General features: G+C 35.3%; 1 protein-coding gene across 2 annotated transcripts in view; it reads left to right on the forward strand.

Annotated features, from left to right (window-relative positions):
- Positions 1-27,179, forward strand: part of LOC110462024 (protein Wnt-6-like) — a 123,784-nt gene that overhangs the window by 81,996 nt on the left and 14,609 nt on the right. The window contains exons 2-3 of one of the 2 annotated variants that reach the window (XM_021515800.1): positions 1,827-2,763; positions 14,126-14,346. In XM_021515800.1, coding sequence (XP_021371475.1) covers positions 2,690-2,763; positions 14,126-14,346 — 295 coding nt within the window. In that variant the 5' untranslated portion in view covers positions 1,827-2,689. Of the gene's footprint in view, positions 1-1,782; positions 2,764-14,125; positions 14,347-27,179 lie in introns of those variants that run through there. The other variant, XM_021515808.1, reaches the window with a different exon arrangement.

A 27,179-nucleotide genomic window follows, 5' to 3' on the forward strand; every position in this document is an offset into this window, starting at 1 on the left:
TGCTTTAAAACAGACCATTGATACGAGTGTGATCATACCTTACGGTTGTTCTTAGGTTGCTTTAAAACAAACCATTGATGTGAGTGCGATCATACCATACGGTTGTTCAAATACATTGTATGTGTGGTGTATCAAATTTCGACATAACGATACTCTAGCGAATATATAGAACTCTGCAGTATTACTAGAGTTTGATTTAATAGCCTACAGTTTAATCTAAACTAGTATTTATCCCTTCTATTGGCCTAGTAACGGGCTTGAAAAGCACGCACGACTATTCTATTACAATCGATATTAAAATGCATTTTGCATTAAGCCCTTTCAAATAAGACAAAGATATATAAATTGAAAAAAATGTCTTACCTGCATGATAAACAATCAATTCAAATTTTGCGAAATTCAAAGAATAAGAAAATTGTATTTTTTTATGTTTTTTTTTTTTTTTAGTAACATAAATATGTGAGCATTTATCATTTAATACAAATACATATTTGTTACAGCTTATTAAAACAATGTCAAATATAATTAGTTTTTATGATCTTTCCGTGATTATTATTTTACAGGGGTACCTAAGTACCGATTCTGCAACAGAATTATTAAAACATTTTGTAGAGTTCAGCAATATAAACTTATAAGACGACGCCTAGAATTGGCCACACAAAAGAACGTAGTAAAACATTTCCCTGCCCCAGTTCGATCCCAGTCTAACATATTCTGTGATGTAAATGAAATACCACAAACCCAGCGAAACCTGAAAGATAGATACAAGACTGTTTGTACGACGATCTCAGAGTAAAAATATATTATTTGCTAATACGGTGGTGTTGTAAGCGACGTCTGAGGTATTGACCGGTGTTCTCCAACTTCAAAGGGCCGATAGCTGGGTGGGCTGGGGGGTTGGGATAATGATTTGTACATGTTAGGATTCCTTCAGTACTGATTGTATACCTCAGGGTGTATCAAGCCTCGCTGGGTTAATGCCGCTTTAAGTAAAAAATTCAAATTTATTTTTATTTATATATTAAATTGGTATTTCTGGCAATATTTTTTTGGCTTATTTTGTCTGGTTTTAAACACTTTGAATGAAATGAAATGCACATTTTGATTTTTAGATGTTTTTTACCCCCTGGATGTATGATTAAGCGAATGACGCCCTGTACATCTCAAACGATAATACTAATCATCTGAGACAGTGAAGTCCGCAACTGCACCAAACAATTACACCAATATCAATGCCAATGATAGAGGATCATTTGTCTCTGTAAAGTCCGTCTAGTCGATTGGTCATTGTTCCTCAAAACAAATATGCCTAATACCCATTAAGACAAACCAGTGTGACTCGGGAGAGGTCAGACATAGAAAGGAGAAAAAAATCGTTGAAAAACTAGTATTAACTTCAAATTTAAGCGTATGTTTTTATTCCCATATATCGTGCTATCATAGTTGTATCAGATAACGCGGTCTGTCGGGGTCAGTGATCAAACGATCCCAACTATTGTGAGGGGATATACCACAATAGCACCCTAGCACACAGGGCTGGTGAGCCACACAGCGACAGGCTTTACCTGGTGTACTCTGGCAGGAAAGTCACCTGTAAATCCCATGAATAATACTTATTGCTTTTTCTCCCCCATTCATTTCAATTATATTAGTTCCTGATAGTATTTTACTGAGTTCTATCCTCACCGTGTTCTGATGATAGGGTAAACCCTGAAGATGGGATTTGTCATTTATAGTTGTTATAAGGATACTACGTTCGAGTTAATCAAGTCAATACATTCACCATGCATGTTTTATCAGACACTATTTGATGTACCTCTTTACAGGCCAGTCGTGATGACTAGAGGCATTAGCGGATAGCTAGAACTGTATGAGGTCGCCAACAAACCATATCTGAGGATTTTCAACACAGGAAGGAATAAGTGACGTAACGGTATCTGTCTATACGTATTGAGGAAATCGGGATTGTAGGAGATAGAAACCGCTGTATAGATATTAAAAGGATGCTTCGTCGTCGGAATACACATTCACAGTTATATATAATGTAGCGGGGACCTCCTGAGTCATGGTTCGCTTGAATTCTCTCAGTGACAGAAGTCGAAGTCTGGAGCACCAGCTACCCAAACACACTATTTTGGAGGATGTGATTTTCAATTTACATCGAAACTACCTATATGGAGTGAACGTTTACCCGTTACTACTTGTCTACCATAAGTTAGACTTGAGTTCGGATATGAGGAAATGTCTTGGGGAGTAATAGACCGTCCTTGGATCGCCGTCCATACCATCTCACCCCGGGGTACACTGCCACACGCAGGTACGCACTGTTATTGTGGTTCACGGAACAAGGGTGATTGGAACTGATTGACAAGTACGTGGTTTCAGCTCTCCCAATACGCAATTTGTTAGTATTCATTCCCAAATAAACTGCAACAAGCCTCTTTCTTGCATGCATGTATATATGTAATGTATGTGTGTTAGTATACATATCAGTGCGAACTATACAGATAAATGGTTATACGTATGGAATTGTTCCTGAATTACTTTTGGAACTACCGACAAAGTTATGGTGTTATTTCTCCCTGGAGATTGGAAATAAGAATTACGTAATACCGATTCCTGTGCAATAACTGGCGGCGAGCAGTCCAGCAATTCTCACCAAGGACGCGCGGTCATTGCATGTCAAACCATGCAAGTTCAAGGAGTACTTGTATTTGTATACTTTTATCTGCTGTGTCCAACCAATATCATAGGTCTATGGTGGTAAGTAGCTCATTTACATATTCATGCAATTCATAATAATTAGGCTCATTTGTATATTCACATTTTAAAAAGCATTTAAATGAATATAAATGATTTGAAAATTATTTCTTGAGTAATTATTTGGATTTAAAGTGTGTTATTTAAATTGTTTAAAATATCTTGACTAAATTGGAATCTGTAAGTATTTTTCATGATATTTCACTCATTAAATGATACTTTATTATGAGGATCATTAATTTGAATAAGTCAATCTTATTATAAGTTACAATGAACAAATTAAAGCTATTTCAATATCATTTATTAAAATATTCGTTTACGAAATAAATAACTTAATTGCAAAAAACACTTAAAAACAAAACAGGTAATGCTAGACATGCATTTGTGCGGATTATCTATCTAGTGACAATTATATTAATTATACGTCTTATTTAGATGCTAATTACACGAGATAATCACTCGGTGACTAAGACGGATAGATTTGGTGGTAATCTCTGGCCGTGTATTCAGTTAATATCGATAGCAAAGCAAACAGACCGGTACGTTGTCTGCATAGTCTGGCCTAGGTCATCGTGATTTAGACGGGGCGATTCTAACGAATGGCGTTGACCTAAGGTAACCTCAGTTGATAGGCTTGGTATCATTTACGTATCATCGCCCACTCAGATACACAGTCTAGTTTAACTACACACCACCATCACAAAGACGCTTGAAGACATAGCATTATAGAATAATCAAAACGTTTACATGGTAAATTAACCGGATAACATATCACAATCTGGTAATCATAATGACCCAATTTGGTAGATTTCTATAATTAGAAATATTTTACAACGAATAAACATATAACATTGATGTATTTAAACTACTGAAGATTTACATTATGAAATTAGAAAATGGTTTTGTCCTTTTTTTCCTTTCATATTCTGTCATTTCTTTAAAGGAAACGTAATAATTTTACATTGATAATTCATATTTGTTTTAATAATTAATGAATGTTTCTGCTATATAAATTTCAATATTAATTAATCAAAATCAAATATGCATGGTCATAACATTTTGTTTTGCAAATAAATGGGAGCTACATGTACTTATAAAATGGATATACAATACATATCTAAATTATTTTAGAATCACTTAACAAACTTTGAAGACAGAGATATTAGTAACGATTTGAATCAGATCAATTTGATTAGACGTATTTCTAATAATTGTATCAACATATTTTGCAACTATGTATTTTTTTTTTTAAAATTCGTACAAAACCCCATCTTTATCATATATGTTTATATAACAATACACCTTTAATTTAATTGCGTGGTAATATGTCTTTTCCCACTGTCGTATTATTTTCATTGCTTTTTGTCAATTCCCCAGATATTGACATCATATTTTTACAACTAGATGAATATTTAAACTTCGATGCTATCATGTAGAAATATTACTGATAACCTGCGCCGTAGACCTACAAACGCTTGCCTATCTACCTAATGCCCTAAAAGAAGAACTTGTTTGATATAAAAGTACATATCAATATACAAATTCAATTTTGAATCGTTCTAGGTGTTTTTGAATTTGAGATCTTATAGACGTTTTAAATGTTTATTGATAATTTGTACCTTTCTACGTAAAGTAGAAACATAACGGCGCAGACGAAATTATTTACAAATACGCCCCAATTCTTTTGCACTTTATAAATGTGAGTTCATATGCTGATAGTAGATATAGATAGCTCGGTGAATGTTTTGCAATAAAGCTCATGATAAAAAGTACGCTTTGATTCAATTAGTGCGTAAAGCATTTGTCAAACATGCTAAATAGTTTAAATAATTGGAGGATATATATTACTTACTCAACACATAAAAATGCATCAAATCAATTGTAGTCCGACTCGAGATATGAAATAAGTTTACATTGCAATGTTTCATGCTATACATTTTGCCTCATAATTTAATTATTATTTATGTATCTTAGTCTTTCTCTATAAAATCTGAAATAACAATGTCTAATTATATTTGCTGATTTTTGAATAATAATAACATGTATAAATGTGATAAAATGCACCTGCTTTGTATTTATTCCCTGAAAGAGACTAAATGGCTCCTAATTGTCATGATAGTGATCACGGAATTAAACAACAATGTAGATATAATTGTTCGCCTGGTTATAACACGTGTTCCTATGATGCAAAAGTATGCTTTCTGTGTAGTATTCATACATAGACATTCAGTACCACAGTTCATCAAGTACAGATGATAATATGCGAGGAATACATTTTTTCTGGTTGAAAATATGTTAACTTTGTTTAAGCATGAACCTCCCTGCCTAAGGCTAAACACAGGGGTAGACATTTCACGATAACATCTAGGAGCAGGTACTTAGGGTAATGTAAACCACGCACTTGTGTAAAAGCAGCTGTTTGTATTTCACACTCGATGGACACTATACCCATTTTGTAACAATACAAAATATATTACCAGACATTTTTAGAAGATGAACAACTGCTTTTACTTCGTTTGCCAAATGTGGTTTCCATTATGTAGTTAGGAAAATTACAAAATCATGTAAGAACATAGAAAAGTAATGGTTACCTGTGTGAAATGGACATAGGCATATATTAATCCGGAGTGTGACTTTAAACTTCTGAATAAAGGATCAATATTGAAATGTCGAATCAAAATAATATGTATGCTTGTCAAATCACTGTTCATTGACGTCACCAAAAATAACGCTTAGATGTTTTAATAACGTATGCGCGCAACAAATACTGAAGTTTGAAATAATTAGTACTTGATTTAAAGAAGATTTCTGGTTATGTTACAGTTCATTTTCTGAAACATTTTTTTTTTTTTTTTTAAATATGCGCATCACCAAAATGATTTGTTTAGGACGTGTCATATACAGTTCTCTGGTCATACGGACCACGTTTACAGGTCAATTATACTTGGACTAACGCAAACGTTAAAAACAGGATAATTTGTGTTGAAATAGAAAACTGTATTGTTTATGCTCTAATTCCTGTTGGAAATATAAATTCAGCATTTGCATAAAACAAGGTTGTAAAAATACATCTATTTCAACACATCTTCAATCCAAATTATCCATGTCAATTAGTAGAATAATGAACATGTAAAAGGACATATGAACCATTCAGAATAAGCTAAAACAATATATAGTTAGAGGTTCTTGTTTCGATAATGCGATAAGTGCCTGAGGCAACCAGTGTTAAGTACTAGTTAACGTTGAACAATTATGATCGACACACAAATATACTCATCCTTTTTTTCTGTGATAAGTGAAGAGGTACGAGAGGTGTGATATGATGTGAACAGAGGGGTACGGGGATGGGAAGGAAATGGGCGCGGTTATTTGCCATATGAGTAGGTGCGTTAATTTATTGGCTGAGAGTTGATTAGTATCACATTCTGCAGACTTTACACAATGCATTTTGTGGTTCGCACGGCGTGTACCTGATGTCGGCAGGTCATCGCTTACATAGATATGAAAGCAACAGCTTGGTTAAAGTAATTTACAATTACAAGTGGTTGCAACTTTTTCAATTAGGTGTGTAATCTTATCATGGGTACTAGGAATTTACTCATGGGGTAAATAATGATGTTTCGTGGTATCCTGGGATGAATTGTACATTTGTACTAGCCTGAAATACTCTGGAACATACATAAAATCGTAATTCCTTCAAGATTAAACTTTTTCATGTTTTCAAATATAAGGGTATGCAATACATAATCCAATAAGTAATTGCATTACAGTGCACTCGAAGACTGATTTATTGTAAAAGTCAAAACATTAAAACAAACAAACAAGCTTTAATTTCTACCAATTATAGTATCCACAAGCAAAACTATGTAAATTGGAAAATAAATGTATAAATAAGCTAAAAATATCAAAGACTCGACAATAACACAAATCGGTGGATAGTCTGATCAGTAAATGAATACATAAATCGATATCTAGAAAAGAAAACGTAACCAGAACAATCAGCACGATTCATTATCACAAGTTGTCTTTTCCACAATAGTATTAGATTTCTTTGCTAATAATATATATGGACAGAAGTTTGTGTTTGAATGAAAACCATCCTGGTGTTTTAAACTGTTATACTGATACCTCGTGATCTGTACAGGACTTTCTTTTGGCGAGATGTGTTTTCGGGTTGGTTTATAAGATTAGTTAATCGCTCTTTTAGATATTTCCTTAATATTTATTTCGATGAATTATAATACTTATATATACATGTTACTGTTCATCAAGCGAACTCGAATTCAAATGAAGAAAGCCAAACAAAATAATGATTATACTTCATAACTGGTACTGAAAGACCACTAGAATGAAACGTCCTCGTCTAAATTACTTCGAAATATCCTAGACTAAATTGTTAAGAAATATCCTAATCCAAACTGTTTCGAAACAACCAAGTCTAAATTGTTTCGAAATATCCCAATCTAAGTTGTTTCGAAAAATCCTAATCTAAATTGTTTTGACACATCCTAATCTAAATTGTTTTGGAATATCTTTATCTAAATTGCTTCGAAATATTCTAATCTAAATTGTTTCGGAACATCCTAATCTAAATTGTTTCGGAACATCCTAATCTAAATTGTTTCGGAACATCCTAATCTAAATTGCCTCATAATATCCTAGTCTTAATTGTTTCGAAATATCCTATTCTAATTGTTAAGGAACATCCTAATCTTAATTGATTCGAAATATCCTAGTCTATATCATTTCGAAATACCCGAGTCTTAATTGTTTAGAAATATCCTAATCTAAATTGTTTCGGAATATCCTTATCTAAATTGCTTCGAAATATCCTTGTCTTAATTGTTTCTAAATAACCTAGTGTAATTGTTTAGGAACATCGTAGTCTAAGTTGTTTCGAAATATCTTAGTCTTTATTGTTTAGAAACATCCTAGTCAAATTGTTTCGAAATATCCTTATCTAAATTGTTTCGAAATATCCCTGTCTAAATTGTTTGAAAATATCTTAGTCTTAATTGTATCTAAATATCCACGTCTAATTGTTTAGAAACATCATAATCCAAGTTGTTTAGAAACATCCTACTCAAATTGTTTCGAAATATCTTAGTCTTAATTGTTAAGAAATATCCTAAATCTAATTGTTTAGAAACATCCTAGTCTATATTGTTCCCAAACACCTATTCTAAATTGTTCCAAAAATATGTGGAATACGGCAAAAATGGAAAGTTGCTTATTATACCTTTATACCGTTTATAAAGTCTACAACAGATCATTTATACTGAAACTAGTATTTCATGTAAAAAAGAAATAGAAATCTGTCCAACTGAAAAATAAATTTCAAAATACGTTACTGCGGAATCTACAATGATCTTAAAGGTACATATACCTCATACTCTAAATCGTATTTAGCTCGCCAAATGTATATTTTCGGACTGAGATTTTGAAAGACATGTATTAACATACTACAGAAAGATGAATTCAGGGAATTTAAAATAGGATATACACATAAATTGAAACAAAAACTTCAATGGTTCGGAGAATTCTTAGTGATTCATAGCCCATTCAAACTGGCAAATCCCTGGAAACAATGAAAATCAATTAAAACAAACCTCATTGATAAGTAAAAAAAAAAAGTAATGGAAGTCAATGAAGCCGTTGATTGATACAAGTCCTATGTTTAACTTAACTTAATAAGAGTATTTGCTACACAAATATATATCTAAATGGTTTCAACTAAGATATTATTCCATTCGGAGTATGGATTATTCATGATAAGCCTACGTGAAACGAAACAATGGATCTCTTCTTGTAAATCAAAATTGATCGGGTGACGTGTCCACATAAATTATTCAATTTAACGACACATATACAACATATCTCATGGCACTCTGTCCCCTCCAAACCAAGCATTCTCAGCAACTTTTACTACAACGTTTGTGGACGTCAACCTTTAAATAATTCGAAATATAAATATGATATTTGAAATTTAATTACTTAGTTTGAATAAAACCAGATGTATTTGTTATCCACGACGTCTGGACTTGAATTGAAAATTAATAAAATAAAAACAAACAGATGTTCAGTGTTCTAACTAACAATGGCGTTCGAGGTGTTTAAAAACAATCTACCTAATACTAAACACCGAAACAATAAAACTGCCAAAGTCTTCAGTCGTACAGATAACAGTGAAACAGAATCTATGAATGATAAATCAGATGGTGATATGTCGGAACAAATCCTAGATTGACGTGACCCATTATAGCCTATAGCCTGCCCTAGGTATAGTGTACGCAGATATATCTACTATACTATATGGAGATAAAGAAAAGACGAAAAGGTTACCAGGTGGAAAAGTAACATCACCAGTTATTAACTAGAACATATTGTTCCTTTCAAACTTGTAATATATGCTAATTGCAGTTTGCTGTTCCTTCAACCTTCTCGGCAAATTTTGAGCTTTTCCGTGTTAACTATCAAACCAGTGTCAATATTCATTTTTTTTAATGGTAAATGCATTTCTATTGTTTCAGCATTCCCGCTTGTTCTTTTTGTGATAATTTAAAGTTCATTTACACTTCAGTTCAATATTCCATTTTTTAAGGAGTTTTTCTTTAAATTTTGGTACTTCTGTTTTTCTTTCCTTGTTTTGAGCAAATTTAGTGTCAAGCAAATGCTATCTTATATTGTTTTTCTTTACTTTTTATTCCATCCACTTTTAGTCATTTTCACACATTTTTGTTTTGAGTAAGTTTAGTTGAAGTCATATAAATTCTCCCAAATGTCTGGACTAACATCTTCTGATAGTTCCAATAGGTCAGGTATTCAAAAACTCTCATTGAATATTTCAATTCTTTTAAATCCCTTAACATATGTATCAACGTGAAAACTGATTAGTCTGTGCTAACTAGGGAAATCTTATTGTTACGTGTATAAGGTTGTGAAGTGTTATGTTCTCGGTAGCAAAACATCATAACCGAACTGACTAAAAAGGCTGAACAATAAACCCTCAAATGTGATTAAAATGTTATAACGTTTAACGTCAAGCAGGTCAATTCACCAAAATAACGACATTTTATCAAATAAGAAATTCCCAAAAATGTCAGTCAATTATTTATTTTGCATATATTGAATTGATAGGATTCTAGACATATCTCCACTTTGTCTGTGTTAATAAGGACGCAACAGGTTACTGCAAAGAGTTAATGGTATTCAAAAAGATAATGCATAATGCAATCCAGCACAAAGCCGCCCCGAGAACGATAGAGATAATGGATTGCAGCCGGAATGGTATGAAATGTTAGTTTTACATTATTATAATTCCGGAACTGTCTAGACTCTTCTCCGGAGTCAATAATCACGTCGCGATGCTCAAGCAAACTGGTTAGAACGCACATGTACATGTCAGTTAACACGTGGTCGATATACACCAGTTGTTAATGTGATTTATATGTGTGAAGTCATCACGCTTCTTCAATAGTCACATTCATTCTTAACGCATCATATGCACATTTCTGAAAATATCTTTTCTATATCGCTATTAATTTTGTTTTCCCTAAAATATTATTTATATATCATAATCAGCGGTAAAATATATAGTTTGTCTTTTTTTCAATATTAAACTTTCGTAGTTTAGTTCGTAGTAAGGAACACAAAGTACAGGTTAGATCGTATTTACTTCCGCTTTGAACGTTTAAACTTAAATAAAGTTATAATTGAAGACCGCTAAAATCGATTATATCCTTTAATTTGGACCCGTGATCGAATCTGAACATAGAATTTATAAGTATAGAAAACATCTTCTAATGATTTGTTAAAAACGTTGTCCATTTTAATATATATCCGTCGTATAACAAAACTCACATTTTGATTATTTGAACACGCTCTTTCAAAAGTCTGACTCAGTCGAAAGGATAACATATTTACGTCAATATAAAATACGGAATGAGCTGCATTGAAGTACACTATGAAAAACGAACTGATCTGAAATGTCAGATAGAAAACAGATAAAACATGGATATTGCCAAAGTCCACGAACCAGGAATAATTGAGTTAAAGAAGGATAAAGAAATTAGATCGCGGTCCAACTTGGCGGCCCTCCCAGCAAGTTTCTGATTATGTAGCCTGGGACACGATAAGTCCTGTTGCACCCTCGGTATGATATATATGTTTCTATAAATATTAATTTATTCATTTATAGAAATATAATAATATATATGACACCTATTAGTTTAATGGCTATCTACAACAGTTGGTGAAGTAAGATAGTTTATGTCAGAGTTAATATGAAGATATTAACTTTAGTTACTTCACAGAATTATTCTCACGTAATATACACACACAAACAAAGAATTCTGTAGATAGGATATAACTAACTAAAAACATTGTGCGATAAAATAGTTAATAGTTAAAATAAAGTTACTAAAACTTGAAACAATGCTCTTCTTTTTTTCTGTTAAATTCCTGATTAAAATGACAGTATTATGAATATCAACCATAATAATGAATTCAGAAATATATATCATAAACATCCGATTAGTATTCTCTTTAAGTCCGTTTAAACCATCTGGCACTGTTATTACCCAAAAAAAGAAAACATGATTTATATACATGCCAGCAGAATATTTATTGATAAGTTGAGACACCATTCGAGTTGTTCGAATAAGCTTCAACTTTTTTTTTTTATTAAATTAACGATTATCGAAGATCATACAAAACCCATGTTAAATTTAGAGCCCAGCATTATAAATTTATTGTACGTCTTTTTCTTACAACATTGATATAAGCATAAGCTCATGTGGCCATTTATTTGTAAATATTTTGTATATAATTGTCATTATGATTGCATTATCTTCGAAAACATATACGAATGCTTTGGGATCATGAATGTTCATTGTGAGTTTAATACCGAATTCATATGAATTACACAAGAAACAAGTATGAATATAGCATAGGATGTCATGTAAGTGCACAGCACAAGGTTGCCACCACGAACCGGAAGTTCAGACATCTTTAAATATTATTCATAACGACCTGTAGGTCAAGTGTTGATTTCATGGTGAGCCACTTACATGTCATTTCGGTGGAGATGGGATTACGAGTGGGGAACATTCCCTGTGCCAAAACAAACTCCGCAGCATCGTCCATAGCCAAGTGTGTACTGCGTTCAGGTTTATCTCGGAATATAAATTGATGTAGACCGAAATGTACCTTTATAATGGGTTCGACACAATTTTGTGTAATTATTTCAAAACAGAAATCAAACATACCCCTATCTAATGTCCTAAAAAAATACTTTTTCTTTTCGAAGGGCTACTTATAATTGTTATGTATGACATCAGAACCTCAAAGTACCTTCATGATATAATTGACAAACTATCATAATTATACTTCAATGTCAGATAATAATCAGTTTGAGTTATATCGAAGTAATTGCGACGCTTTCTTCTAAATATTTCTTAATATGTTATACGGATTTTAACCGAAGCTCCTTTAGATATATTACACATTTCAACTAATATTCTACAGTCACATTCAACAAATACATGAAATCGATATTGATATTCTTTTTAGCATTGTTCAATACCTGAATGAATAGTACATTTCCGATAGATACGTATTACATATGATATTTGATACAGTTTAATAGTAAGGGGTGAAGTTGAACTCCATCGCTATAACGCTAACACACAAAGGTTACCTCTGAGTATAAATTGTTTTTTTTAAAGATAATTCTTTCCCGTTTCTTTTTTGTGTGCTGAATCTGTGGAACACATTTGTGTTTCATGTTGTAAGAATCTATCAAACTTATATTAAAAAAAATAAAATTTAAAAAAATAAAAACTTACAATAGATTCATTCTTATGCATTCGTTGTATTACTTTTGTGTTGTCTTTATCGGTATCAAAAGACAACAAATACATCTTCGTGGTAAGGTTTTCATGTTGTCGTCTATCTCGGTAGGAAATATTTCGCTATTTATATTTCCAACTGTGTTTTCGTGAGATTTTTCCCTCGGTCTGTTTAATAAAATAAGATTTTGGTTATTCGATGCTTATTTATCAGTAATAAGTACAACTAGATAACTCACACTGAGAATATTATTGTCGTTCCTATCTAGGCAACACAAAATATCTGTATTCAGTTATTTGATAATAAACTTTAAAGATACATAGCTATGAGTATTTGCACTCCAAAATTTGATATGCAATATTTGGCTGTGAAAAAAATATTTTGCAAATTAAAATACAAATAATTTCCGGATTGCAAAGCACAAATTTACAATTGAGATATTTTGCCACAGGTGCGAGACACATCTGACATTTAACTTATTTTATGATCCGCATTTTTGAAACCTTATAGGCAATGGTTTTTTTTGGTTCAAAATCACGTGATATTTTCGTAGCGTCATTTCTCATAAGTCATACTTTCTGCTGTAATATATCATAATTCGTTTGTTGTTTGAAAAGCCTGTTGTTAAAAGGTTATGTTTTTAGTTTCTCGGATAAGATAAGTGTAGAGTAGTGAGCACGCAGCAGTACCGCTCTACTAGGTTAATCGTAAGGCCGATTTCATTCACTAAACGAAGGATATGCTAATGAAAAAATGTCACATTTCTCACTGCTTAAATCTTAACGAAACTGTGTTATATAATTCAATATCATTTTTTCGAGCAATATATATACAAAAGAACTTACTTATTTAAAAGCCCAATGAGCAGGTATCAAATAAAAACACATCAATATAGAGGGATTCATTTTTTTCTTTATGAAAATGCTTCAGACATTTAATGTAGCCTACCTATCTCACATATTTGGACAGCAAATATAACTTTTGTGTATGCAAAGTAGTGACTGATAGATTACTTTCCAAACATAACATATTAGCATAATTAAATCCGTTAGAAAAAATAGAATACATGTCAACTGGTAACTGTTGTTATAAGCTGACGCCCTCACAACTTTTGTCGTCACTCATGCCAACGATCGCACTTAATAACTAGGAGATTTGCTATATTTTGCATGTAGTTTTTTGTTTTATGGAATTTGGAGCTGTTATGTTTTTTTCATGACTGACAAAAGAAGTGTTCATCGTAATTAACTGGTTGGCAACAGTCCCTACTTCATCTCCCGTAATCTCCAATCTTACACTGTTACTCTCTAAAACGGGTTTTAAACTCTGCTCTGTCTGCTTAAGTGCTTGAACCAGATGTATAAACCTCACCGCTAAATGTCAAAATACCAGAAACGAAAACTAAAGAAAATATAATATATTGATGAATACAATATGGAGGTCGTCAATTTTTACAAAAATTATTGCACTTTTGTTTTCTCTTTTCCGGAACTTTTTTTTCTTGGCGGACGAATAGGGCGGTGGGAAGTCCCCTAGTGATGGATCCGAATAGCATATGCCGAAAGAGCAGACGACTTGCGGGAAAACAGCGGGAGATTTGTCGGAATGAGATTGAAATTGTAGAGGAAGTGGCAAACGGCGCTAAATTGGCTCTAGCTGAATGTCAGTATCAGTTCAGAAATAGGAAGTGGAACTGCACAACCTCCCGGAGAACGCTGGCACGTGTACTGCGCCGGGGTAAGTCTCATTTAAACTCTCCTGGATCAAGCGATTTAATTTTCTATGGTTAAATTTGATGATGGAGGGATTTATGATGGATTCGAAATACACGGTAGCCAAGTTTCAAAATCATAATCAAATAGGAAATTTGCTAATATAGATGGTTTATCTTTAATGGTTTCAGATGGATAAAATCTAGGAAACATACCCTAGGTTAATTAATAGCACACGGCAAAGCGCCAGCAAATGAATTAGTATTTAAACATAATCAGACCGGTTGTATATCAAGCTCCATAACGTGTCCGATGGTGATTTTATGTTTTTCTTACACGTGTCAAATAACAATTTCATTTCCCGATTCAGAAGTGAATCCGTTGATTATCCAAATATTTTATTATATTCAACTCAATATCCAAACATTGCAGGGCTATTCACATAGTATGTATATGTGGATAAGATAGAAATTGAAAGCTATTATTTCATGTCCAAAAGGCATTGGGGAACTCCTTCAATACAAGCTACCAGACTATGATTCTATATCCTAAGATAATCCATATAAGGCTATGATATTATTGGAAGTTCTTTCCATTACATAGTTAACGCTGTAAGTCACCTAATTACGTCCCTCTACCATATAAGAGTTAATTTTAATACATTCAACAGCTTCAACTTATCAGGCAAAGCCCGAAATATTTGAGCGAAGAAGGCGCAAAGCGATCCATATGACCACATATACAATAAATGAAATCTGGAAACCCTGTTGTGGATTCTGAGCTATTTAAAAAGGTAGCTGGTATTGTTGACCCCATCTCACTCCATATCCGCCCCAATGAGATGTTTCTTATCTATCCCTGGTTTTTGCTAGAATAGCTAAAGCATATTATTTCTATGCATGTAATTTGCCACTGTTTTGCCTAGTTACGTCTCGATTGTTGTCTCGTACAATTTGTTAAGTGTAAGAAGTACCCATCACGCGAAAAAGATGATATTGGCGCAGTGTAAGATTTACTTACACAAATGAAACATGCTACTATTTTAGAAAGTATATAACAAACCATACTAGTACCTATATATTTCTATCATAAGAAATATGTATTAAATTTGGTTCTGGTCAAAAACTAACTCAACGCTGAGTGATCATAACATTATAAATCCAACTCGCTTTTATTTCGCACGGATTATTTTCAGTGTTGACGAATTGAATAAATCAGGTTGTTGGCTATTTGTATATGCCCGACAATAACACTCCCCTTCCTTTTCCCTCTTCCTTTTCCCCTTTCCTTCTTCCCCTTCCTTTTCCCCCTTCCTTCTCCTCCTCCTCCCCTCCCCCTCCCCCAGCCTCGTTTCCTACGCCACTGAAATGCCATCTTTGTTTTAATGTCACTATGACATATTCATATGATAAGCATGTGGTAGCTAAATTGTTACAACACAGTGGTTGTCGACAGATATCCAACAAAACAACCAACCAGTGGCCTCGTCTGTGATTTATACGTATGTGTCTGTACACACCTCCCCAACCTCGCCCCTATCTCGCCAGTGCTGCTCGCACGTCACTTACACGTGTTAACACGTTCACAGCATTTGACAGAGCTACTTCAGATGAGGTTATCTGAGGCGGGTTTACAAATTATGACAAATTAAACAAGTCTGTATCGTTTATCGTTTGATAGTAAATGTTTGAGCACCGTCTGGTGTGTGTTAGATCGCCCAGAGTATCTAACTATAGTACTTCCTTACGGTCGACAGGCAAAGGTGGTACCAACGCCTTTCTGAAATAACTGGGATATTTTAGATTAAGGTAACTTGTGTTTTCTTTCATTTTTTACTTTTTTTTAACAGAGACACAATTTTACTTTTATTATTCCAGTTTATACAAAATATTATCGCAATGGACCAAACATCGCTCCATATTATGATATGTTAATGGTGTCAGACAGACCAATGATGTATGACTTTTACCTCACGTGACATGTATTAATCCAATCATTGTCTCACTTTCACTTCACGTGAAATATATCAAACTAATCATTTTCCCACCGTTACGTCACGAAAGACATATTAAGCGTATCACCGTCCCACTACTTTTACTTCACGTGGTATATATCAATTCAATCACTTTCCCACTTTTACATCCTCTAAGATATATTAAACTAATCACCGTCCCATTCTTACCTCACGTGATGTATGATCAACCAATCAATGTCCAACATTTATCTCACGTGATGTATGATCAACCAATCAGTGTCCTACTTTTACCTCCATGAAATATAATAAACCAATCATTGCCCTACTTCTATGTCTAGTTACAAATATTAAAACACTCACTTTCTGACAGTTCACCATGGTAAATGCTAACACATACTTCTATATACATTAAGGCACTCACTATTTGAAAGAACGTGATTAGTATGATTTGCTACATAAAAGTGAAAGTTAAAAAAGAATAGCTTATCTTAATCGAATGGATACATTTCTGCAAAATATATAGAACCTACATTTGATCTATAATAGCTACAGTAGTAAGCACACAAATAGAATTATCAATTCAATTTGATTTATGAACATATTAGATATCGGTTGACTAAAACAATAAATTCGCAAACTCTAGATCATCTTTAAGTCTGCCGATACAGTATCTACGACAATAAACATCATTAGGTGATCTCCCCTTTCGTGCGTACAGGGATGCAGATGCTGCCAGAGGCATGCCATAGCTCGGGACAATCTAGATAGCAAAGAGCTGCAGCATTTGTCATACAACTCACTGTTACATATCAATAGAACAGACTCCATTATGTCGGGGTAATTGGTTTTGTTAAAGATTATTGCATTCGAATAAAAAAGTTTTCAAATATGATAACTAACTAAATTTTGATATACTTCACAGTATGATGGAATGAACATACCTCGCCATAAATAGCAAATTACGTATGTACCTCTCTTACACCAATGGCGGCACCAGGAATTTTAAAGGGGAATGAGGGTTACTTGCTAAAACGTCATTTTAGCATGATTAATAAACGATTCGGTGATTAAAGGAGATATCCCAAACGTCTGTAAAGCGACCGATGTAGGTTCTAGTGGGAAGTACTTGTAACAAAGTATGTGGAAGATCTGGACACCCCTCGTTAAAATAGTTATTGGTTAAAATTAACTACTATGGTGTCATTTTCACAAATGTCCATGTCAGTAGTCCCAATACATCATTTCACCACTTTTGAGAAGATTGTTTGACTGAAGGAATAACAGACCATGGACACATACTCTGATCCCTAAACAAGATAACATAAATCAGTACGGCGTACCTGATGGACGTATGTTGCTTTACATGTCATTATTAACATTTTTTGTAACAATGAACAATAATATTCATGTCGTACAACACAAAAGAAAGATCAAGAAATCGCCTTACCTGTAGGGAGCAAATCCATAGCTGAGTGTAAGAGAAATATTCCCCGTTTTGTAATGAGACCTGATAGAATGGAGACTTGTGCAAAATGTTGTATATATCAGAAAGATTTGGGACCTATAGGCACACATGGCCCATCACAAGCCAAATGCTGTTGCAGATAGGTTTTATGGTTTTGAAGGAGTACTACAGAGAATCTTCTACGAACTACGACCCAATTCGTTTTCAGATCAAAGGAATCTTTAGCGGAAGGCTGCTGGCAGCTGACCGGCAAATGAGTTAAGAGTAGTCTAATGTTACACTTCAAAGGGATGCTGAATATTAGACCCTCCAAATATACTACAAGTTAAGTTCCAATACTGCTGATATGCCGAGGTGCCTCCCTGAATTAGCCCATCAAAGGCGGAACCATGGCCTCTCCTAGGCCTTAATCTATTGCCAACCATCAACAGAGCCGCTGGCTCCTTTGAATTGGCTACTGACTGTTGTAGAGATAAGCGTTTTTCCAAAATGTTCAATTGAATTAAGCTACAGCAGAGAATAGACGACTACTGAGACAAGCCTTTGAACATGTAATCAAAACCTACGTGCATGCTGTATGTATCGTAACTAGTAAACAGTGCACTGTGCTTTTTTTCCACATTCTGCCGCATGCTAACATTCTGTGCGAGAATTACGCAACCATTTGCGAGCTATTTACAAAGTCCAATGGTCGTTTGAAGATAGCATACAGTTTTGAAATCTGTATTAAATTAGAATGCAGTGTGTAATGTTTTAAGAAGATCAATGTTGGATCCATGAATTGGTATAAACTGATAAAACCAGTGTCCCCTCCGAACCTTGGGGGTAAAACGTTCATACCAAATGGTTTGATCATTATCAAGTATAATATTGCCCTGAGGCAGGTCCCCCTATCTGTCGAAGTAACAAACATGCGCACTCTAGTTTTACACGGAATGCATGTGAAGCCATTATGAATACAGGAGTAAGTTCTCCATCCTTCATACTGTGAACAGTTTTATATTTTTTGAGTACATGTCTTCGCAATATGTCTCATAACAACTTATTCGTAAGAATACACATGCTACATATATATATGTATGTGGAAAGGCTTAAGCGATCTAAATTCACCAATTGCTTTTATTTTGAATTCTTCAAAATTGTATTTATTCGATTCATATGCAGACAAATTAAATTTCGCAAAATGTGATAAAGAACAAACTTGGTGCTCGTGTGTCGCGGTAGTTGGCACACTCGAATTTCACCAAGACAGCCGCTTTTCATTTTTCCGACAGGACTGAAAATATATGGGTTAACCTTTCCGACATCTTGGGTTTTCCCCAGGTTTTCGGTTCCCTCTCATTAAAGCAAAACCTTTCCGCTTTTATGCTTGTTAACAATAGTAATTAATATGCTTTAAACTTTGTTTCAAAATAGTTGTAAATTATAAAGGGGGACTTTTACAGAAGTCCCCAAAACCCTCGCAGTTATGTTCGCGGTGCCAAAACTCACCTACTTATGAAATTTGAGCAAAATCGACAAATATCTAATTTCGACAAATCAGAGGCCGTGACGGCCATCTTTGTTGACCGATCGGAAAATGAAAGGTCGTTTCCACACCCCCTTGCCCAAGTTTCATTAATTTCCTTCCAATGTTTTTTGAGAAATGTGTCAGAAACTTTTACGGCGAAAGAAGAGAAGAAGAGGAAGAAGAAGAAGAAGAAGAAGAAGAAGAAGAAGAAGAAGAAGAAGAAGAAGAAACGGAGTAAAACCAATAAGTCCCCCACTTCGTTAGGGGGACTTAATAAAGTTGGAAGCCTTTGCATGCATTTATAATTGTTTGTCGCCGTTCGTCCATGGGAACCATTGTGCCTACGTCACTTGTTATCCTTAAACATTAGGGCATTGGTTCTTATCATGGTTTCAACATTGTTCAATGTCATGTAGTCTAACAGACACACTATCGAGTTAACGCATTACATGTACGTGTAGTACACGTGTGTCTTTATATGACGTCACAGATAACAGTCGGTTATTGCGCAGGCGTGCCCGTCCTCACATAAAATCATAATATTAGTATCGGTAGGCGCTCGATGAAAACATATGTGATAGTATATACATGTTACTACATTAACGATACACACAGTTTTCCTTGTTTGTCCTTGTATTTCTCCCAGTGATAAGATGCTGAATAACCCTGAGCTGAACTCCTTTTTGGACGGAACTCATCGTTTGATTAAATCAACGAATTGAAACAATTTTAAAACATTTTAGCGTCATTTAAGGTAAAATATCGTGACGTCATTGTTCTAACCTCGGCATCATTGTATCCGTCATTGTTTTTCGGAAGAAAACTAAATTTTAAAACGGGGCTATGAGGAGCAATGTTTTGCATAAAACATCATAAACATATAAAGAACAAATTGTATGTAAATGTATATGTAATAAAAGCAATTGTGTTCATTTTGACCTCTCAGACTGCACTCGTACAATCTGGGACGTACGATGAACACATACATTGTATACGTGTTCCTATATATGTTTTAACATACCTACAATTGTAATTCACAACGTCTTTGATTTTCTGCAAAACCTAACTCGTAACTACTGCATCAATATTCTACAACAATGGCATGCAAAACACAAAACAAAGGAGAAGATGTTCTCATGACGTCACGTTATATACAAATACTACAGCACAAAACGGTGCTAAAAAGGCGGAAACTTTTCTTTTCTTAAATTCGTCGATTAAACAAAGAATAAGAACTGAAGAGTAAGGAGAACGAGTTAATTATCAGCATATGCGCCATACAGAACCTTGTAGTTCATGGCCTGAAATCTGTCTCGCTAAGTATGCAATAAGCCCTCACCCAACCTGACTTCCGACATAGTCTATTACCTTAGAGAGCCTTGCATGCAGAAAATTGTCTTTAAGTGATAATTACTTACAGAGTATCGTATCTAAATGAGATTTACATGCCGAGTTTAGGGTCTATATGAGTATTACCTATAACTTCATATATAAGTATGTGTTCATCTTACGTCCCAGATTGTACGAGTGCAGAATGAGAGGTCAAAATGAACACAATTGCTTTTATTATATATAAGTATTACCTATAATTTCATATATAAGTATTACATATAATTTCATATATAAGTATTACCTATAATTTCATATATAAGTATTATCTATAATTTCATATATAAGTTTTACCTACAACTTCAGATACAGGTTTAACCTATACAGATTTGGTTTGGTCTCATTTTGTTTAACGTCCTATTAATTACGGACTTGCCTCCATGTGTGTAGTGTATGCGTGCTTGCGCGTTTGTGTGCAGGAGACAGGGTATGTTGGTGCATTTGCCCCTTGCGATAGTGCGGATCTGCATGCCGGCTTTATAGCGCTACATGATGTATCTAACTGAAATACCATGCCGAAGGAACCCAGCACTCCATGCCGCCTGGTCAAAATCATACTCACAACGGGTGAACCAGTTGTTGCCATTCCCCTTTATGCTGAACGTTAAGCAGGGAATAACAACTACCATTTTTAAGGACTTTGGTATGTCCCGGCCTGGGCACAAAACTCATGACCTTTCTAACCTGGGCGAATGCTCAACGTTAAAACCAAAAGTGAAGTGTTGCCAAGTGAGGCGCTAGGGAATAAAAGGTCATTAGAAGAAGAAAGAAATATAAACACCCTAAATATTGAAATGGGAGCAGCAGATTTATTTTGGTCGCTTTTGTGTCCCCAGGTAGAGGGCAAATCTCCAATTCTGCAAGGGGTTTCCGCATTAATCGCCTCTTACGATACATGCAGTGGGTAACAGCAGGTGTATTCTCGATCCCCCACCTGCAGGGGTGACCTATACAGCACTGAAGAGGTTAGCATACTCCTACCCAAAAGGTAGCTTCGCTAGCGTGAGTTTTTCAAATGATATTTTGTTAGTATGTCATAAGTACATGTAATTACAAATTTGTCACATTAATGTCAAATTCAAAACACACCTTTAAAAATAATACAAATCAAATTGAAATTTGAAAATAATACTTATCAAGCAACATCTGTCAGGTGAAATGTTCCACTTTCTGGAATATGCTAACGTTATCGTGTAGACGTACTGACCAGAAGTGTTTGTACACTGTCAGCTATAGAGTCGGGGTAAACACTAATATCACCTGGCTGTAGAGCAAATAAAACACTCTAGCCTCCTCATAACGCTGTCGTTTTGTCACAGATTACCCGAACATCTTATAAATATGTCATTCCAACACCATACGTGGTATCACGATTGTAGTTGGTAGGTCGCTTTATATCACGTGCATATCCGGAATGCATTGCTACACGTGGTTCACGGAATTCATGTGTAGTGGTCCACCCAAGCTAAAACTGCTGAAGTGCCAAGCAAGCTGCGTTGAAAATTCATTCATATGTTTCACTTTGGAAGTCAAAATGAACTCGTTTGTCGAATTGAAATAGTTGTACGTTGACATAAATGTATGTTTATTTACATTGACATAAATGTATGTTGATTTTCATTGACATAAATGTATGTTTATTTACATTGACATAAATGTATGTTTATTAACATTGACATAAATGTGTGTTTATTAACATTGACATAAATGTATGTTTACTTACATTGACATAATGTAATTTTATTTACATTGATATAAATGTATGTTTATTAACATTAACCTAAATGTATTTTTATTTACATTGACATAAATGTATATTTATTTACATTGACATAAATGTATTTTTATTGACATTGAAATACATGTGTGTTTATTTACATTGACATAAATGTATGTTTATTTACATTGACATAAATGTATTTTTATTTACATTGACATAAATGTATTTTTATTTACATTGACATAAATGTATGTTTATTTACACTGACATAAATGTGTGTTTATTAACATTGACATACATGTATGTTTATTAACATTGACATTGTTACGTCCGCATGTATTGGTAGGTATTGTAATACCGTTATGACTGTTAGGCGGAAGGTAGGTATCGAGGGCGGAAATAGGTAAGCGCGGGAGAGACGACGTACTATACAGGTAGAGCTAGTGTTGGCTTATCGTCTCTGTACACCCGATGGAATTATAGGATATTCCAGTGTGAATATGAGCACAGAAGACATTCTGTGCTTCACATGACGGGGAACCAGTCATTTTGGTTACCACACAGAGCCTATAGTATGGCATCGTACTAGCAAGGAGCAACGGGACCGACCAGAATGCTACCTATTCAACGGGGTCAAGGTCAGCTTCTCAGAAGATGATGTCTTGCTGACAAGGTCAATGCCATCCACCAGAACTGAAGAGTCAGCATCTCAACGAGAGACATAAAACCTTATCCAGTCATTGAAGGTTTGTGATGTGTATGTCTTGCGGTACATTACCTTTGTACGGACTCAAAGGTGCGTTAGCGTCATTGAGCTAACGTGTATCACCATTGGTGATCTGATCAGTATTATACTGCACTGGAGCTACGCTATTTGATACTTCGGAACAGACTGTGTCTATGTTGTGTCATCTGTGCCGTGAAGGAGTGAAGCTTTAATAAATTGTAGTATTATTAGTTGTCTGTGAGATAGTGAGTGTGAATGTGAGAGTGTGACTTGTTTTTGATATATTCTTGTTGTAAATAAATTATTTACTCTTTAAACTATTTCTATAACTATTTGTGATCATTAGCCAAACTACACAACGGACGCTCGTCTAACGTTACAGACATAAATGTATGTTTGTTTACTTATCATAAATATATGTTTATATACATTCAAATAAATGTATGTTAATTTTCATTGACATAACTGTATGCTTATGTACGTTGTTGTTCAATGTATGTACGGTTTCCGTCAGTATTTGACCTTTATATTGTGTCTTGTCCGGGGACCCCTTTCACAATCTGTCATAACAGCCTGCCTGCTCCTTACACCCCCGTCCCCGCCCATCCCCGTTCATGCTCCACCCCTGTCACCATCCCCGTCCCCACCCACCCCCGTTCATGCTCCACCCCTGTAACCATCCCCGTCCCCGCCCAATACCCTCGTCCCCGCCCAATACCTCCATCCCCGCCCAACCCCGTCCACTCGATCCCTTTATTCCAGTGTCCTGCCCCTCGCCCTATGCTTTACCCCCAGTATCCTGCCTCCTTACCCAATCCTTACCCCCATTATCCTGCCTCCTTGCCCAATCCTAACCCCATTATCCTGCTCCTCGCCTTATCATTACCTCCATTATTCTATCCCTTACCCAATCCTTACCCCCATTATCCTGCCCCTCGCCTTATCATTTCCTCCATTATTCTATCCCTTACCCAATCCTAACCCCATTATCCTGACCCCTCTCATTATCATTACCTCCTTTATTCTATCCCTTACCCAATCCTTACCCCCATTATCCTGACCCCTCGCATTATCATTACCTCCATTATTCTATCCCTTACCCAATCCTTACCCCCATTATCCTGCTCCTCGCATTAGCATTACCTTCTTTATTCTATCCCTTACCTCCATTATCCTGCCCCCTCGCCTTATCGTTACCTCCATCAATCTATCCCTTGCCCAACCCTTACCTCCATTATCCTGCCCTATCGCCTTATCATTTCCACCATTATTCTATCCCTGGCCCTATCCTTACCCCCATTATCCTGACCCCTCGCCTTATCATTTCCACCATTATTCTATCCCTTACCCAACCCTTACCTCCATTATCCTGCCCCTCGCCTTATCATTTTCTCCATTTTATTCTATCCCTGGCCCTATCCTTACCCCCATTATCCTGACCCCTCGCCTTATCATTTCCACCATTATTCTATCCCTTACCCAACCCTTACCTCCATTATCCTGACCCCTCGCCTTATCATTTCCTCCATTTTATTCTATCCCTTGCCCAACCCTACCTCCATTATCCTGCCCCTCGCCTTATCATTACCTCCATTATTCTATCCCTAACCCAACCCTTACATCATTATCCTGCCCCCTCGCCTTATCATTTCCTCCATTTTATTCTATCCCTTGCCCAACCCTTAGCTCCATTATGCGGCTCGGCCCTTACTTACATCAATGTTGCCGTGCCCTTCTGTTTACCACAATAAAAGCAGATACTGTGCCTTTCATACATCTGCAACTACATGATTGAGACGTTTTGTTAACAAACAGAGAGTGCTAGCGTCTATATGTTGTTAACGGACAATATGGCGACTGACCGACTTCCGGGCGGAGTTTCCGTGTAGAATTAAGTTTCTACGGAGGTACGGTGAGTGTTCTTAACATCCGAGGTCCACTTTAGATACGCCGTGTTGCTGTTGTTCCTCAAACAAGTATTGGCAATATGAACATGTGTACTGATCTGAAATTTAGTAACACGCCGAAGAAAACCAGCAATGGTATTTCCGCAGTCCGAGCTCTGTCGTAATTTATATTTCTATTTCCGCAGTCCGAGCTCTGTCGTTATTTATATTTCTATTTATTGAAATGTTTATGTTTGTTGTACTTTTCTGAAAACTAGAAAAACAAAAATACAAGAGTGATAACGTCACATATTCACTTATGTATCGAGTTTCAATTTTTCAATCAAATTTGTGTTCTAAATGTTAGATTTGACAACTTCAGCATTTACGTGATAGATCACTCAGGGAAAAGTGACTATCAATCTCTAAAAATGCTTACCCTAGTATTGTGATCGTTATAGACCATTACGTTCCGTCCTTACCAAGCTTTTATGACGACTTTTTTTTAATCTGCATACTTAAAGAATTTGTGTTTTTCAAAGAATGTCTCCCTGCTGTTTAAGGACTCGTGTTCATCGTTGATCTTGAAATAACGTACCTGTTAGGTGTTTGATTAAGCGTTTATGTGACATTGATGTGTCGGGAAAATATTTCGTGTCTATTGACACCAGGGGGAGCACTTCAGAATGTCAAACAGAGGTTACAGTAAGATTTTAATCCACTTGGCGCGTTCAAAAAGCAGACATCTCTCATTCAAAAAATATCGAATGATAATCAATTTAAAGTCATACAACTGACTTGCCGACAATTTACGTCAGTGTGACTCTAACCGATCGTCTTTGCATCAATGTGTACATGTCTGAACCACGTGTAATCGGTAAATTATAACTATGAAATATTGCAGATGTAGAGGTTCCCCAACGAGTGGTGAATGGTTATCATGTTTATCTTACTCGAGTTATTTAATCTTCAAATTGTATAAAGACATGAGGTTTACCGAGTGTCTTAAACAATTTGAAAATTTAATAACTCTAGTTAGATAAACGTGATGACTAATCATCACGAGGTTGGGGACCTGTTTCTCTCATAACGTTCGTATTTTATCTGAAAAACCACATTTTGCCGTTGGAAAACACATTATGTGTGTTCAAATTGATGAACAATTGCCATAGAGCTGATTGGTCGAGTGGTTAACACTCCGGCCTCCTATGCAGGCGGCCGATGATCGATCTCCGAAGTCGTCACATGCATGGATATTCAGAGAAAGTGTTTTTCTCCTGCCCACTTAACTCCAACAACCCAGGTGGAGTATACATTGGTCTGGGGTGGATGTTGCGGTATCTGTGCTCTCAAGGCAGGTGGCACTATAAATGATGTCGTTGGAAGCACGGTCCCACTTCAAACAGAACACATTACTTCTCCAGCACACACGCAGGCATACACACATAAGGAGATATCAGCCAGATGGCATAGGACTAGTAGTAAGCGCCTGATAAGGCAGCTCCTGCGAATTACTCAAAAATGTAATGATACATGCTAATTGTATAAATTGTATATCTATGTACTGTAAAGCGCTGAAAAGTGGCTCATGTTAGCTAGATAGGGCGCTATATCAAATGCTGTATATTATTATTATAGAGTATGACGTCACAATGGAAAATGACGTTAAAAAGCATAGTTAAATGACGTCATTAATCAAAGATTGACCAATGAAATCACGTCCAGGGTCCAAAAATGTTTACCAACTCCTAGCAGATTTATCCAATAATTCATGAGTGAGGAAACCTACAGTGGTTGTGGGAGAAACAAGCATACCAACTGAGGGATTGATTTTTGGATTTTAATAGAGCTCAATATTTGTCAGTAATTTACTAGTATTAATTAATCCAATCCTGAATGGAACCACCAACCATTCATTCCGATCTCGCCATATCCAACTTCTCACCCCAAATGTATGTTTTTAGTGAATGTGTTGACCGATATATTATATGACTTATGTATACTTGTATATACACGGGGAATCAATATGTCTGCCATGGTCTAAATACAAACTATCTGCAGCACACAAAGACACAGGTTGATAAAACCTACACTCGACGCTTGGAATCAAGTTGGTTTGGTTTGGTTTGGTTTAGTATTGTTTAACGTCCTATCATCAGTTTTGGTCATTTAAGGACGCCCCCCCC

The sequence above is a fragment of the Mizuhopecten yessoensis genome, unplaced genomic scaffold (genome assembly GCF_002113885.1).
Source record: "Mizuhopecten yessoensis strain PY_sf001 unplaced genomic scaffold, ASM211388v2 scaffold1419, whole genome shotgun sequence".
Lineage (NCBI taxonomy): Eukaryota > Metazoa > Mollusca > Bivalvia > Pectinida > Pectinidae > Mizuhopecten > Mizuhopecten yessoensis.